Source organism: Rhamphochromis longiceps, linkage group LG3 (assembly GCF_057381845.1).
Source record: "Rhamphochromis longiceps isolate RC_006_pf linkage group LG3, R_longiceps_female_GT1.1, whole genome shotgun sequence".
Lineage (NCBI taxonomy): Eukaryota > Metazoa > Chordata > Actinopteri > Cichliformes > Cichlidae > Rhamphochromis > Rhamphochromis longiceps.
Window position 1 is genome coordinate 67,518,711 of NC_140559.1, and position 15,832 is coordinate 67,534,542.

The 15,832-nt window shown below is 42.0% G+C and overlaps 1 protein-coding gene across 2 annotated transcripts in view; it reads right to left on the reverse strand.

The window, feature by feature from the left end:
- The window catches only part of map4k2 (mitogen-activated protein kinase kinase kinase kinase 2), a 44,040-nt gene that overhangs the window by 9,344 nt on the left and 18,864 nt on the right, over positions 1-15,832 (reverse strand). For both annotated transcript variants that reach the window (XR_014910337.1, XM_085400748.1), the window contains exons 9-20: positions 14,987-15,118; positions 14,802-14,864; positions 14,613-14,694; positions 13,131-13,247; positions 11,963-12,041; positions 9,099-9,157; positions 8,957-9,003; positions 6,441-6,479; positions 5,765-5,798; positions 3,931-4,081; positions 441-610; positions 227-268 (exon numbers count right to left, since the gene is read on the reverse strand). Coding sequence is in view for 1 of the 2 variants with exons in the window: in XM_085400748.1 (XP_085256874.1) it covers positions 227-268; positions 441-610; positions 3,931-4,081; positions 5,765-5,798; positions 6,441-6,479; positions 8,957-9,003; positions 9,099-9,157; positions 11,963-12,041; positions 13,131-13,247; positions 14,613-14,694; positions 14,802-14,864; positions 14,987-15,118 (1,015 nt within the window). In the remaining variant the exon portion in view is untranslated. The remainder of the gene's footprint in view (positions 1-226; positions 269-440; positions 611-3,930; positions 4,082-5,764; positions 5,799-6,440; positions 6,480-8,956; positions 9,004-9,098; positions 9,158-11,962; positions 12,042-13,130; positions 13,248-14,612; positions 14,695-14,801; positions 14,865-14,986; positions 15,119-15,832) is intronic.

The following is a 15,832-nucleotide window of genomic DNA, read 5'->3' on the forward strand; positions in this document are numbered from 1 at the left end:
GCTTCTCAGATAAGAGATGAAACGTCCCTTTGTCTTTCAAAGCTCCTTAGATCACAAACCAGTTTGCACAAGAGTTACTCTAAAAGTGAGGAAGTAGTGAGAAGGTGCAGAGGTTTGTGGAATCCGTTGGCAGGACGCAGCCATTAAAACACACGGTTGTACGTGAGGAAGCATATCGTGTTAGTCATGAGAGCTTTGGCCGTAAAATGTTAAACTTCACACTTACATGGACTTGAGGGGTGGGAGGAAGGCCATGACAATCAGCGCTCTAAAAATGTCAAAGGTTACACACAACAAATGTTATTATTTTTTGTAAATGTCACAAATCAGCATTTTGACTGTTACACGGTGTGTAGTCCGACACCTTTAAAGGATCCAATCATTAGGAAGTTATAAGGTTAGCAAGTCACACAGGCTGATATGCTGAGGCTTCCACTTACATCATCCTTCGTCTTCCTCCTCAGTGTGCTCCATTCTGGTGATAGTGGGGTCTCTCGCTTGGGTGAGGAAGCAGTAGTAACCAACTCTGCTGGCACAGCGCCCTCCGCTGGCCGACACGTTTCACTGCAGCCCTTTGTGATGTCCTGAGTGGCCGAACACCTGGCCAAGGCTAAAAAGAGAAAGAGATTTCTGTGGGACTCATTGTGAGCTTGGTCAGCTTAAAGTGGAACTATTACGGTCATAGCTGAAGTTAATGCATGCATGAAGTCATGTCTGCAGTAACTGCAATATACATTATTACATGGTATTAAAGTTCCACATCACGACATCACGACATTTACATTCATTAGCGTATAAAACAACAAGCAAGCGCAGTGTGTCAGCCTGAAAAAGCAGATACTTTGACAACCTCTAAGAAAGTACAAAGATGACTAAAATATGCAAGAAAACTGCTCCTGCTGAAGGTGGAAACAATAAACAACAAACGTGTTTCACCACTTGAGGCAAAAACACTCCATCGAGTACACCCAGATCACGATGGCACACAAGGAGGAGACACTAACAACGTTAAGGAGTTGTTCAAAAAGCCTGAGCCAAGATACAACATCCCAGGTAGAAGATAACTTTTTACTTTATGTGATAATATTGTCTAGTTAGAAGGTTGATTTACTTTTCTGTTAAAGTGTTATATGTTATGTTTTGAGTTTTCTACGATACTTTCGTCCTTACATTTGTCTAATTCTGTGTAACTGCTCTGCACTCTAACTCTGCTGATGCAGGCGCATTGTAACAATTCAATTTAATGTATATATCAACAAATAATCACAACATTTGCCTCAAGGTGCTGAATAGTGTAAGGTAAAAAACCCTACAATAATACAGACAAATCAGAAAACCTCAACAATCATATGACCCCCTATGAGCAAGCACTTTGGCCACAGCGGGAAGGAAAAACTCCCTTTTAACAGGAAGAAACCTCCAGCAGAACCAGGCTCAGGGAGGGGCGGGGCCATCTGCTGCGACCGGTTGGGGTGAGAGAAGGAAGACAGGATAAAGACCCATCAAGCAACTTATAAGGATAAATGTGCAGGCAAATTGTTTATATCCAGCAAAGCTGAGAATAAAACTGGACACCGGAGAGAAGACCTAACAGAGGCCGCACGGCGGCTGAAAGAGCTCTGAGAGTCTGAACAGGGCGTGGAGAAAGAGAGTGCATCGAAGAGGAGCTGAAGGAAGGCTGGAGAAGCAACAGGGAGGCAGCGGCGTCAGCATCAGACCTCAGGGCCCTTATGCAGGAAGAACTCTAAATTAACTCAATTCTAGAGCGACTTGAATATGTGTTGATTGATACGTTGAAAGTGACAAAAGAAAGAAGAAATCGAAACAAAGAAGTAGATGCACACAACATACAGTGGATGTTTTGTTTCTGCCAAAACATCGAGGCAGATAGGTTTCAGATAGTAAAATATCCCATATTAACAAACAATATATTTATAAAGTTCAGACGGAGGACGCGTTTAGGTTTAACATGAGTGGATTACACTCACCTAGGATTTATTGACCGTTTCTTATCAATTTTTACTCCCTGAAGAATTTTTTAAAATTCCATCATGTTGGATTTTATACTTGATTTAAAAAAAACATATCAAATAATGATTTCGTACATTGATTTAATATTTCTAAGCGTGAGACTCAAGAAAAATACAAATAGAAAATGCGAGGTATTGAGGGGTATCAGTAGGGGGTTTGGTGGTGGGAGGAGCTCAGACGGTCACGTCCCAACAGGTTTATTTTGTTCATAGTGAAAGGTAAGGACTCTCACTGGCTGCTATAAGCATGTTTTGACGTGTTTTCTGTGGCAGTAGGAATGAGTATAAACACTCTGCTATCAGATTTTGGTCATGCTTCAACATTCAGGATTTTGTTTGCTGTATCAGCCACACTCGTGTTTTAGTTCTGTTTTATGGCTCCGAGAGGTTGTGTCATTTCTCCAGACAACTTTGGTTTGATTTGTGCTGAATACACTGTTAAAAGTCAACAAAGGAACATAAGGGATTTTGCGAATAAAGTTTATTTTGCTTACTTCAAGATGAAACTTTGGGATCGAGACAAAACACCCTGATTTTTTGCAAAAAAACAAACATTTTTGGATTCAGCACCCTAAAAATATCCCATTCTCGCGTACAGAGCAAAGGGGAATATGCAATCATATAGAGAAAATGACACATATGCACTTTGTTAGTTATAACATAAAAGGAATTAATAACCTGATTAAGAGAAACAAATCCTGGGACAGTCACAGAGACTGCAGTGCTCTGCAGCTTTGATTCTAGAAACCGACCTGAGACAGAACATCATGTAAGGCAAAAAGGGACCCCAGACCTGATTAAAGATATCTCTCCCCTTAACTCTGTACATGACCTGTTCAACAAGAGTTAGATGATGCAGTATTATCCTGCAACCTGTCATAACAGCCAGATGCACCCAGAGCCTCTGTCTTCCAGAAAGATTCATGCTGTCAGGTAACAGACCCAGGACACACAAAGCTGGAGTCTTAGAGAGATTAAGATGAAAAAGATCATTCATAAGGTTAACATGTATTTTCCACATGCATACAGCATATGAACTGACATCCTGGCTTCTTTCTGACATTTCCAGCAGGTTCTGGAATAACTCCTGGATACTAGATGGAGGGTCTGGGTTAGTCTTCAGATTAGATCAAGGTCCAGATCCCCCAGCTGATGAATTCCTGCCCTAGCACACGCATCCCACTTGAACGCTTTCTTACCAATAAATACTTTCTTGTTATACCAGACAGAGGTGAGAGAGGTGAGAGAGGGATTAGTGTTGATGAACTGGGGAGCTCTAAACTAAGTCTCTTGTACAAAAGCCAAAAACTGGACCTTTAAGGCCTCTAAAGGTGTAGGAGCCACTAAGCTTTCATCAGTCGCCACCTATGATGGCAGGAGAGTTATTCATCTTAACTAACTGAGAGATAGTGGCATAGTATCCATTTTCTATCTCTGATAGCATATATGTTGAACCGATTGAAGGATGGCTTTTGCCTGCCCACATATAACCCTCCACACAAGCCGTCGAGTTGCCAACAATATAAGGAAAGCTCTAAATTTACAAATCGCCTTTAATGTTTCTTAGCTTGGATGCTGAGAAACATTCGACTGAGTGGGTTGGGTATTCCCGGAACAAACACTGATAACAATGGTATTTGGAGAAACATTTGCTACATGGATCAACACTCTCTATATAAAGATCGTAGGGGGGGTCAAAGGTCACAAGTTAACGGATGCTACTCTGATTTCATCAAGTATATAAAGACATCGCTGGGATCACATACGTTTACCTCACTGTCTGAAATAGTCTAATACAAACATCTGAAACTGCAACGTTATATGGGACAGGACAGAAGTTAAAAGAAAAAGCGTCTGTTTAAAGGCAGACAAAGCTGAGGTCTAATGTTGTGATGAGTACCTGTGGTGGAGTCGGCTGTGACAGCGCTGTCGGGGCCCAGTGTACAGGTCGGTCTCGGTGTAAGATCTTTGTCCTCTGTGCTGGGAGTCAAAGAGCTGAAGGCTGGCAGTGAGGCCGTAGACGGACTGAACACACTGCTCTTTCTGCCTCCCTGAGAAACACCATCAAACATGTTACTAAATACAAATACACATTACTGCATGTGACAAGGCTGATGTGCATGGGAATGTTGCTCCCATGGTTTCATACTGAACACATTTCTGCATGTTCATCAGATGGAATAATGCCTCTGTGGTGAGTCATGGTGTTTCCTCCCTTCTCCACTGGCATTAGAGGGTGTTCCCAGGACCTCAGCTGTCGAGGGCATTTTACCCCTGCTACAACTGGACCAGACGATAAGCGATTAAAAACCCCACGAGAGGTGCAGCCAATGCTAGGGAGGAGGGGGGTAGTCAAGGGTGAGTGCCTGGTGGCTGGGCCCCAGCCAATGGTGCCTGGCCAGCAGCACCCCAAAGGAAGCCTGCACTCCTTTGGATCCACCACCTGCAGGAGGCGGCCAGAGGGATTCAGTGGCAAATGGATTGGGCAGTGGTCAACTCCTTGGGGGAAAGTTTCTTAAGGTTTAGGATGGCTTAAGGAGCCATCCTAGTTGATACAACTGAGAAGGTGCCTCTGGATTGGGAGATTAGGGCACCCTAGGAGCCTCTGGGCCCCCAGCATCCCTGTGAAGGTCTGTGCTAGGGTACAGGAAAGAAGAGTCCAGCAGTTAATGCAATCTTGGATCCAGAAAGAATAAAGCAATTTTTACCCTGGTCATGGAAGGCTGCACCAAATCCTTATTCTCCTGGGGACATTCAAGTTTCCCCAAAAACTCAACACATGTTTTTGGACTTAAATTAGGCATTCAAGGCCTCCCTTGAAGTGTCCTATTATAGTGTTGATAATTATCAGATTGGAATGAAAATAATGAAGAAGCCACTTTGTCTTTGACACACTAGATCCTGCTGGACTGGAACTGAACTGTTGCTAGACAAGCAACAATAAGTTTGGACTCACACATGGTTTGATCACTCAGAGACATTCCTGAGCATTTACAGAGTCAGTACACGGGAGTAGGTTTAGCTGGTTGAGGGGGTTAAGTAGCTGGCTAAGTAAGCCTTCTTTGCTCTTTATCTCCTTTACATCTATGGCAAATTTAGAACTGCCAGTTAATCTAACGTGCATGTATTTACACTGGGACGAAGCCAGTTACCCAGCGAAACCCCAAGAGGCAGGAGGAGAGCGCACCAGTGCCACACAGAAAGGCCCCAGGTGGGGTCTGAACAAGAGTTACCCACTGTAAAACCACGCCACCTAGAGGCTGGTTGGAACAAATGACCTGTACTGTACTGAGGCAAACGTAGAATTTGAGGAAGGCTAATTTAATTTTAAAGTTAGTAGAACGCACAGGCAGGAAACTGATGGAAAGTCATAATTAAAGCTTTCTGCACAATTTTCACCTTCCATTAAAACACTTATGCTACTTTGCATTTTTAAGCATTTTTTGTCATCTTTAGGTGTACACATATTAAACTAGTATGGAAGAGTAGAAACTGCACATACTACAAAAGTATTCGCTCATCTGCCTTCACACGCATATCGACTTGAAGCCAATTGATTCTATACAAGTTGGAACAGCTGAATTTGATGATCTAGACAGGTGAGTGAATACCTTTAGCAACATATAAACTAGTATATAAAAGTTGAAGATACACACAGACACAGTATATATGAACAACTCTAGAGTGACTGAATTGTGACAGAGATTTTGTTTATGGTAGAATGATTCACTCACATCAGCACATGGCACTCTCTTGATGGTTAAACTCCTGAAAGACAAAGGAGCAACAATGGTCATGCTCTAGAAGACAAAGACGTCTTATAATGAAATCCACATCAAGCATAATAGAAACAAGCTGGACATAAAGGCAGGTGCTGGAGATGCTGAGGGTTGGCTAAGAGCAGGACATGAACAAAAATCTGAAGGAAACATTACAACAAAGCAAGCAAACACCAGACGTTCACTGAGGCGGTGCTGGTGTGGAAACCTTTTAGAATCAAACACTATGCAGGAGGTAACAGCTCCCCTCCTATATCCAACGACATCATGGATAAAAAGAAGAAATAGAAAAAAAAAACCCTGCACTGTCCAAAATCTAGTCAGTTTTCCACATAATGTGAGGGAATCAGCACAAGCACCACATCAGTGACAAGTAACACAAACCCAAAGAAGTTAACAAAACAAAACACGTACATTTGTGCTAAATCAAACGTGCTCCCAAACTCCAGTTCATGGAGGTTGGGATTAGATCAGATTGAACACAAACCTGCTGATTATACCCAACACACAGACAATGGTTGATTTTCACATCAAGAATAATTCCATGACAAGCAGCTTATTTCAGGTGAATTCAGGTGGGATGGGGAGACATTGGTGTTAGGAAAGGCTAGAGTTAATGGACATGGCCTACCTCAGCTCGAGAGCTTGCTCCACACATTCCAACAGGCTCCTGCAACACGAACACCTGATGTTTATCTGACTACAGGCCTGAATGGCCCAAGAAGGAATTAACCCAAGGTTTGATCACTGTCTATCATTTCAAACTCAGGCTTAGAGCACTCGTTTTTGTGCCAAGGGTTATTTCCAGTTTACCTACCATCAAACACAACTCACCCAGTTATATGCTTGAAGAGTTGCAGCAGGGATTATATACAGTTGTGGTTAAACGTTTATAAAGCCTTTTAATGGACTTTTAATGATTTCTTTTCTTTAATGACTTAAAAAAAACAAGATCTGGGTGTACAAGTTTGAATTTAATTTGAATTTTTGCAGATCCACACAGAGTCAAAAGTTTGGACACATCTTCTCATTTGATGTTTTTCCTTTATTTTTACGACTTTCTACACTGATGTTTTCAGTTTTTAACTACAAATATACGAAGCAAGATATATGGAATTATGTCGCGAAGAAAAAATTGATAAATAATTCTAAATACATCTTGTATTTTCAAAGTAGACTTTGCTTTGTTGACAATGCTGCAAACGCTTGGCCTTCTCTCAATGAGCTTCATGATGTAGATGCCTGAAACATCATGTTGATGCACGCTCAATCATCCAGCTAAGGAAAATTCAAAATCGACACAAGCTTGAGGGAAATTTGCAGCTGCCCACATGAACAAGCCAAATGCCTTCTAGAGAAAGGTAGTTTGGTATGTGTGGAGGAGTAAAGGTGAGTCTTTCAAACCTGAGAACACTGTCAAGTGTAGTGGTGATAGCATCATGCTTTGGGGCTGTTTTGCTGCCGGTGGTAATGGTAGGCTACACAAAGTGGGACACTGCAGGACAATGATCCCAAACACACATCAACATACATCACTGGTTCTAGAATGGATAAAACAAACATGACGCTTATGAAATCACCTTTCCAAAGCTCTGACCTCAGCTGAGGTCGGGTCTGTACCAGGAAACCAACCAATTTACCAAGTTTTCCAAGAACAGTGGTTCGATAGAATTACACCAGAAGCTTGTTGATGACTACCAACAGTGTCCAGTCACAACTTGTTAAGAAATATTTAAACAAAACTGCATATGCAGCCAGCATATATACTTTGACTCTATGTGGATTAGTGAAAATCAAAACTTTATTTAAAGTTTGGTGTTTTTTTAAGTCATTAAAGATGTTGTTGTGTTGATTAAAGCCCAGAGTGGACGTAAACATCTGATCACAACTGTAAACGATTCCTTTGTGCACATGTCATCATTTTAAAAACAAAATAAAAGAAATTAAATAGAATATGCAACCATCTTTTTTTCATAAATATACACTTATTGGCCACTTTATTAGGTACACTTGTGGGTACACTCGATTTTTGCCGGTCGTTGCTCATTAATGCAAACATCTGTTGGACTTGAAGTTCAAACTGAGCATCAGGAAGAGAAGTGACGTGTGAGACGAGTGTACCCATTTTCTGACAGCTGCTTCAGCAGGATAACGGTCTTAAAAATGACAGCGAGTTCACTGTGCTCCGCGGTCAAAGGTCTCAGTGCAATCCTGGATGTGCAGCAGCAGTGCATGCAATGCCATCATGTCAGTTTGAACCGAAGTCTCTAAGGAATGTTTTCAGCACCTTGTTGAATCTTTGGCATGAAGGCAAAAGGGTCCAACACAGCACTACCAACGTGTACGTGATAAAGGGGCCAATAGTATAGTCTCCATTATTTTAACTGGCACCTGGAAGTATCCAGACATACAGAGCATTACTTCATTATCACAATCTGTGAATAACGCAGTTAGATTGGATCAGCTGGAGGGCAGAGGCACAAACTAACTAAACAGAGTCTGCAGTTGATTCGTGTTTTGTTTATTGTTTGTTTATTCATCCACTCTTACTGCAAACAGTTAACGTATGCAGTTAGAATAAATCATACTAAATTTCTTTTTGTTTATTTGTTTTTACTACAGGTTACTCCTCATTGCTCTGGGAGGACACTCTGTTCTGTTGGTACCTGCAGTAATACTGTTCTCATACTGTATGGATAAGCTGGCATTCTGGCCACATAGGAACCACATGTATACTTTTATGAGTTATGATTTATGGTGCTACATCCTGGAAAAAATACCGAAATCACTCCATGTTGGCTGAACAAAGCAAACACCTGCTAAAATAATTCATGCAAAGTTTTTTCTAAACTTATACATGCTACCCATCAGCTGGATTTTGTAAATAAAAACAAAACAAACAAAAATATAAAAATCCAGATAAGTTAGCCTAGCCCAGTCTACAAATGACTGATGTGGCTACCTGCTACCTGACAGAGTAACAATCAACCACAGCAGAACACAACTTCCCTCCAGCTGATCCAATCTAGCAACTTTTTAAATGCACCTTGTTATATTATAGTGTGCAGTGTGCCAATGTGACATCTCAACAGCCAAAAACAACGATATTTAATAAGCAACTGAAGAAAGATGAAACAAAGGTCTTACGGTGAGCCTCCTTCATCTCCAGACAGACTCCAGTCATCATAACAGGCCTGCAGAAAGGAAAACCCAAACACAACCTTTGGTCAAATCCGCGTGTTGTCATGGACTGAATGCCATCAGTATACCTGCAGGAAACATGCATTACCAAGTCAGGATAAGGCTCTGTCACTTTCCTCAGTGGAGGCCCAAACTTCACCTGGTCAACTGCAAAAAGAACACAACACTGGGCTTAGCACGCTAACAAAGGCAGACCAACACATTCACACACAATCCTGGTACTTTCACAGTGTTTATGGTGCACCGATTCCCATCGATGTGCACTCCAGAGATAACCTGTGACATCAGCAGTGAACAAGGGCCGAGTGAAGTCTGCAGACCTGACCCCACACATCAGGTGAGCACAGATATCAGAGAATAACATTTTTACTCGATGACAAAGTGTCATTGAGAAGAGACGTCTGAACACAATAAACAAGGTACCATCAAAATCATCTGGAAGAATCAAAAGGTTTATAAGCATTTAGGGGCTGATAAATCGTAGCTACTGGTTTCAAATGAGAGACAAGATGACAGCTGGTTTAGAAGCTCCCACAGTAAAGCTTTTAAAAATGACATTAGATGGCTTATTCTACCTGTAGTATATCAGAGTATGACATTTGTCATTAATGTTAAAGCCTGGAACACGCCTGTGTGTGGGGAGTGACAGCTGACATGCATCACAGTACCGCTGGAAGAAGACACGCCTCCTTCAATTCAATAGAAGTATTTGTATTCCTAAGTATGTGTGTGTGTCTTAATGCTCAGTCAAAGTGACACTTTTGATTGCAGGTCAGGCAAAGTAACAAATTGAATGAACATATGCTTGAATTGGAATGTATCAAATGTACCCTGATATTGAGTCAGGGCCCAAACAGGGATGGAGCTGGGTGCAAAAAACAGCATCACCAGTCAAAGAAATTTAAAAATTAAAAAGAAAAAAGAATCACACTGAAATTATGATAAGAAATAGAAATGTGAGGTAAAAAGAAAAGGTTTCACTGTTGGTATTCAGTCAGTTTTAGGGTGTTAGCAATTTAAACTAAAAGTCCAAGATGATAGGAATACCAACAGCCAGGTAATAAGACAAATAAGAACAGGGCACAAAATGCAACCAAGGAGTATTTATAACATCAGTTTAGGCAATTCCTTGCACTGCTTTCTTGAGGCAACAAGTCAAAACATCAAGTAATGGCTCGATATGCATCAAATCTCACCACTAGATGTCATTAGACTGCAGTTAACTGGATTCTGTCTTTTTACATCTCCCAATTCAAGTGGAGAATCTCAGCTACTACTGCTGTACATGTAGTACACAGTACTGTGATGTCATTACTGTACAGGATGAAACAAGGTTAAAACACTGGTTTCCATAGTAATCAGATAGTTAGTTAGCAGCCCTTTCTTTTAAGATCGTTTAAACTAGTCATTAGTTTGTTTGTAAAGAAATTAGAAATTGCACACATGTGGCAGCATGCAATGTCTTCGACTAAGATCTGCAGAACAGCTTTTATTAGCATCTTGCCTCAGTTTCTCTAATGACTTCACTGTGATGTGAAAGGAGGAAGCACAGCGATCACATGATCATTTCGCTTTGAAGCAGGAGATGAGGAAATGACTAAACCAGAAAGCAGAAGCTGCTGCTGCGTTTCGGCTCAGTTACTTTGCAAGGTGTTGCTGAACGCCTGCAAGTGAATTTGAATAAGAAGTCCAAAGTTTTTCTGTTTGAAATGGGATCAAAGGAGCGGTCTACAAAAATGCTCTCAACATTTCAAAAGTTAATCTTCTGATTCAATCACCTCAACAAAGTGAATACTTTGGAAACTATTTTGCCCAGCAGTCATCGGTTGCTCATGTCACAGTTATGGTCAGTCATGTTACTGCATGAAGATCATCGTGCAGAAACATGCAGCAGAACACCAACACCTTACTGTTGCAGAGCAGGGCTTGGTGAAGGCTAATTACTGCATTACTGTATTTTCAAGTAATTATTTGTATTGAGTAATGCAGCAGAAGCTCAGCAAAGGACGACAGCAACAAGAAGATGATGGACAAAGGTGAGAAAGCTGGTTTTCAGGCTCGTCAGTTGTAAAAAGGTTAGAAACTGCACATTTATCGAGACAACTTCCATCCAAATATGCAAAAGCTGGAGGGACACAGTGTAGCAGTAAGACTGAATGACCTTCCTATACTTCCCCAGACTCATGTACATGAACTGGCTGTGCTAAATAAAACAGTAATCTTGTTTCTGATACTATTTAATCAATACTAAAAGCATAGAGGTGTAACACACAGACCATGGCACTAACAATATACATTGTATCAGTGTTGACAATGACAGATACAGTATATGATACATTGTAGCACCTGTGTAAGCCTCTAAAACCATACTGGTCAAAGGGCAGTGCAGGTGTTTGTGGCTTACGGGGCTGTGTCTAGCACACTAGACTACACTAGTAAGGGAAGTTGAGGTCAACACCAGACTGATTTATGATTTGGTGTGTGAATACAGTCTGTCACACCAGGAACACAAGCAGCCCATTGGCATCTGAGCAGTATGAAGTCAGACAGCAGGCATGTTCCCAGCGCCATCCTCTGACGAGGCCTCCGTCCCACACGTGTGGATGGTTACAGAGCGAGAGCAGCCGTCAGCACGCTCACTGAGGGGCTTTTGTTTCTATTCATATTCTACAAGCTGTTTCGCTGAATACAATGGGACAATGAAACCACTCTCCCAGTACAACCGACATATATTATATGTACACATATGTACACACAGGCACACATTCAGCCATCAAGTGCACTGCACGGTGTAGTGCATCAGAGACAAGCTGCAGGGTTTTTATTCCCTTTGTTCAATTCTAGCACAAAGCCGGTGACCTCACTGTGACGACGAGACGCCAGGAATCTCATCCTGCTATGTTTAAGGAACCACCCACTGTGTGCCGTGTGTGTGGAAGGGGCGGGACTCACATTGTTGTTCAGACGGTGTCCTTTCCACAGGCAGGTGTTTCCCTGCTGACTGAATCTTGTCAGGAGCCATTACCCCAACCTGTCAAGACAGCAAAAACCGTACAGACACAAATCACTGCGGAAACAAGTCAATCCCAGCTTTTCCGAAGGAAGAGCATTTCTGTAAGTTCACCTCTGTACATCATCACAGTGGACTTGGAATCAAACAATCAAGATGTGATTAAAGTGCAGATTTTCAGTCCCCATCTTCAGAGGCTCACAGTGACTGTTTGGATGTTCTTGGATGAACTTTAGACTAAATGCAGGTTTCCTCCCTTCAGTGCTCTGTCAGGCCTTTACTGCAGCCACGTCCCACTGCAGCTGGTTTGCTGGTCACTCTCTACGTGCAGTTTTGTTTTCAGTCACTGACAAGCACGCTCTGTGGGGCTGATATCAGGTGACTGACTTGACCATTGGAAATTGAGAATTCTTGGGTTTAGCAGTTTGCTCGCTGTTATGTGCACAGTGAAGCTCTGTCTGGTTAGTTTTGCAGCGTGAGGTTATCGCCCTGTGCACTCCTGAATTCATCCAGCAGTCACATCATCAATAAACTCTACTGACCTGGCTTCACTGGCAGCCATGCATGCAACCGATCTCCTTCTCTATACTTTTGTCTTCTCGTTGTTCTGGTACAAGTTCATCTTTCCAGACTGGACATGCTCCAAAGGTGTTTTCAGTCAAAGTCTAATATGGCCTTCATGTTCCCGAGTGTAACCAGTGGATTGCACCTTGTTGTAAACTCTGTATTTCCATTTGTGAAGGCTTCTCTTGAAAACAATATTAAGACGACCTCAATCGATAGTGTTCTTGCAGAGTGTAGGTTTCCTTTTACCAAAGTACCAGATTGTTGATTTCCAGAGAAAAAGAACCCAAATGATCCATGTTGAAAGCTCCAGATATTTAGTCCGTTTAACTCCTTGTGAAATAGAGCGGAAACACGAGTGTTCAATCACTTTTAAGCATCTGAAATGGAACACCATGTTTAGAAAAGACACTAACCCTAAACAGGTAACACACTACTCGAATGAAGCTGCACGTTGATAACATCTTAATTGTTTGGTTTCAAATCCACAGTGTACAAAATCAAATGTCCTTATCCAGTGAGTTTAGCTACGCTGTGAGAACTGACCTCCAGCTCAATGTCATCCATGGTGTTTGTGTGGGGAGTGTGGAGCTCGGGGTTGTTGGCCATGTCCAGCAGCTCAATGATCAAGTTACGGGTCAACAGCTGTGTCACAAACGGATGCTAAAGAAAGAAGGCACACACCTTAAACGGGAAATGATGGCGCTAATCTCAGGTCTCTCTTTCGCTTTGTTTTTGTCTTACAGTACAAAGAAAATAAAGTTTCTTATGTCTGATGTGCAGCAACAAGTGAAAGAGAGCAACATTTTACATAACACTGGCTCTGCCCTTTGACCACTGCAAACCTGCGGTCGACTTTCGACATTTCAGAAATCTCTTGCCTGAAGAAGCCTGAAGCTCTAGAGTCCATATTCGAACCCTTCATGGCTGTGACATTGACACTGTTAATTGTTACAAATACTTAAGATTGCTCAACTCGCTGAGAAACACATGGAGGACATGGAAAATAAAAGACTAAGACATTATGTTTCTGTGTGCAAATAATGTAACAATGTAACAAATGCAAACATGCAAATAATGTAACAATGTAACAAATGCAAACATGCAAATAATGTAACAATGTAACAAATGCAAACATGCAAATAATGTAACAATGTAACAAATGCAAACATGCAAATAATGTAACAATGTAACTAGATTTTTAGAAATGCGGTATTAAAGCTCTTACTCTGTTTAACAGCACTTGGGAGATACATTTAAAAAATGACATTTTCATAAATCTGTCCACTTCTGTATTATTTCTAAACTGACTATGAGGTCCAATCAAAAAGCAGGACGTATGCGACTGTGTATGAAAGAAATTAAAGGCATAACACAAACGGTATGAGCATGTTTGCAGGTGAATGTTGTAAAAAGTACTTTGATAACAGCTGATAGCAGCCAGTCTCATTGCAAAACATGCCACATAGAAAAAAAAAACCCAAACCCAATTAGCTATAAATGTAATTTTGGGGTACTGTGGCCATACAGCAAGAAGGTCCTGGGCTCAGATCAGCTGGTGGCCTTTCTGTGTCTGGGTACTCCAGCTTCCTTCCTGTCCTGGGTGCACCCCACCTCCCATTCCCCACAGCCCTTAACTGGATGGAGATGGACAGAACTATATCTCCACCAGCAGAGCAAGCGACCCACGCACTGAGGGCTCGGATGTTTTTGATCGTACATCATTTGATATCTGCTGATTTGACAGCTCTGTAATATTTGTAGCAAAATGTGACATTTAGATTTTGTGTAATATCACATGTTCATCAGCACGTGAAATTTTACTGAATAGCTCCCAGTATAAACTGTACAAATGCAATGCAATCATTTCCAGTCGCTCTCGTAACAGCCAGCCTCGGCCAACCACCTCCCTTTGTGCTAATGTTACAAACAGAAGAGAAAGATGTGCTTACAGCTACTGTACACACAACAGTGCCAGTGTGAAGACGGACGGTTGGTTCGTTTTTCCTTGTTTAGTGACAAACTAACCTGCAGCAGTGTCTCAGCTGAGGGCCGCTTACGAGTGCTTTTAATGAGAGACATCTTCACAAAGCTATGGAAGCCAGCAGACCTGCAGACAGAGGAAGACAAAGATACATGTATCAGCAGTGAGGAAGATACTGATCAGATCACAGGTGCTTATGCACTTGAATTTCAGACCATCAGCAGCACATTTACCACTTGGCTTTGTCCTTAAGTTTTGGAGGCTGGAAGCTGCTCTTGGACATCAGCATCAGCGCTCTGAAAAACAGTGTGAGAGACGTCACTGGACTGGAAAATGTCCAAGCAGCAATCACCCAGAGTCTGCCAAGTCTGTCTGTCTCCAACTGTTTGTCCAGTCCCCATTGTTTATGCTGACTCACCTCATTGGGTGCAGGTCAAACATGGGCGGCTGCAGCTCTGCCAGCTCGATGGCAGTGATGCCGACGGCCCAGATATCACACAGGTGGTTATAGCCACCCTTCTTCTCCACCGCAGCCACCTCTGGAGCCATCCTGCTCAGAGAGGAAGAGTTAGTGGGCCTGATTCGCAAACAGGTGTGTCCAGGAGTCAACCACTCATATTAACTTTCAATGACAAATCTGTGAAACATCAATATTTGAAGATGGCAGCTGACTGCGAGCGGTCTGTGGCTTTGTTAGAAACTTGATCCTTGAAGTGATCAGGTATCGTTGCAATAACTGTAGCAGTGCTTCACCTAAAGATAAATATGTTTACCTATATGGAGAAAGACAGGTCGTGTGTTTTTTATCACTTTATTGTAAATCGAACTAAAACAAATCTGTCCTTTGCACATTTTCTTTCATAGACTTTGGTTTAGTAGATGCTTTCTGAGGGTTAGTCGGCAACTCATAGACTGACAGACATAGACATGCCATGAAAGTACGAGCACAGGAAAGCTCATCCCAGCACACACACGGGACTGATACTCCTCCTCCATTCTGCGGCTGCTGATGCAAGCCCGCTCTTATGAGGCGGATCGATTTGTCTGGTTAATTCTGATAACGTATGAGGTTAAAAACCCTAACCTTAAACAGGCTGATATATTGAACCGAGGCTATAAAACAGACACGAATTCAGCTAAAGTGAAAGCAGAACACTTAACTGATACTGTGACACAAAAGCACAATAGATGAACCTACAGCTGAGCATAAAGACAAAGAGCGCTGGCAGCATACCAAGCTCACAGTGATAGCAGCACTGTAGAA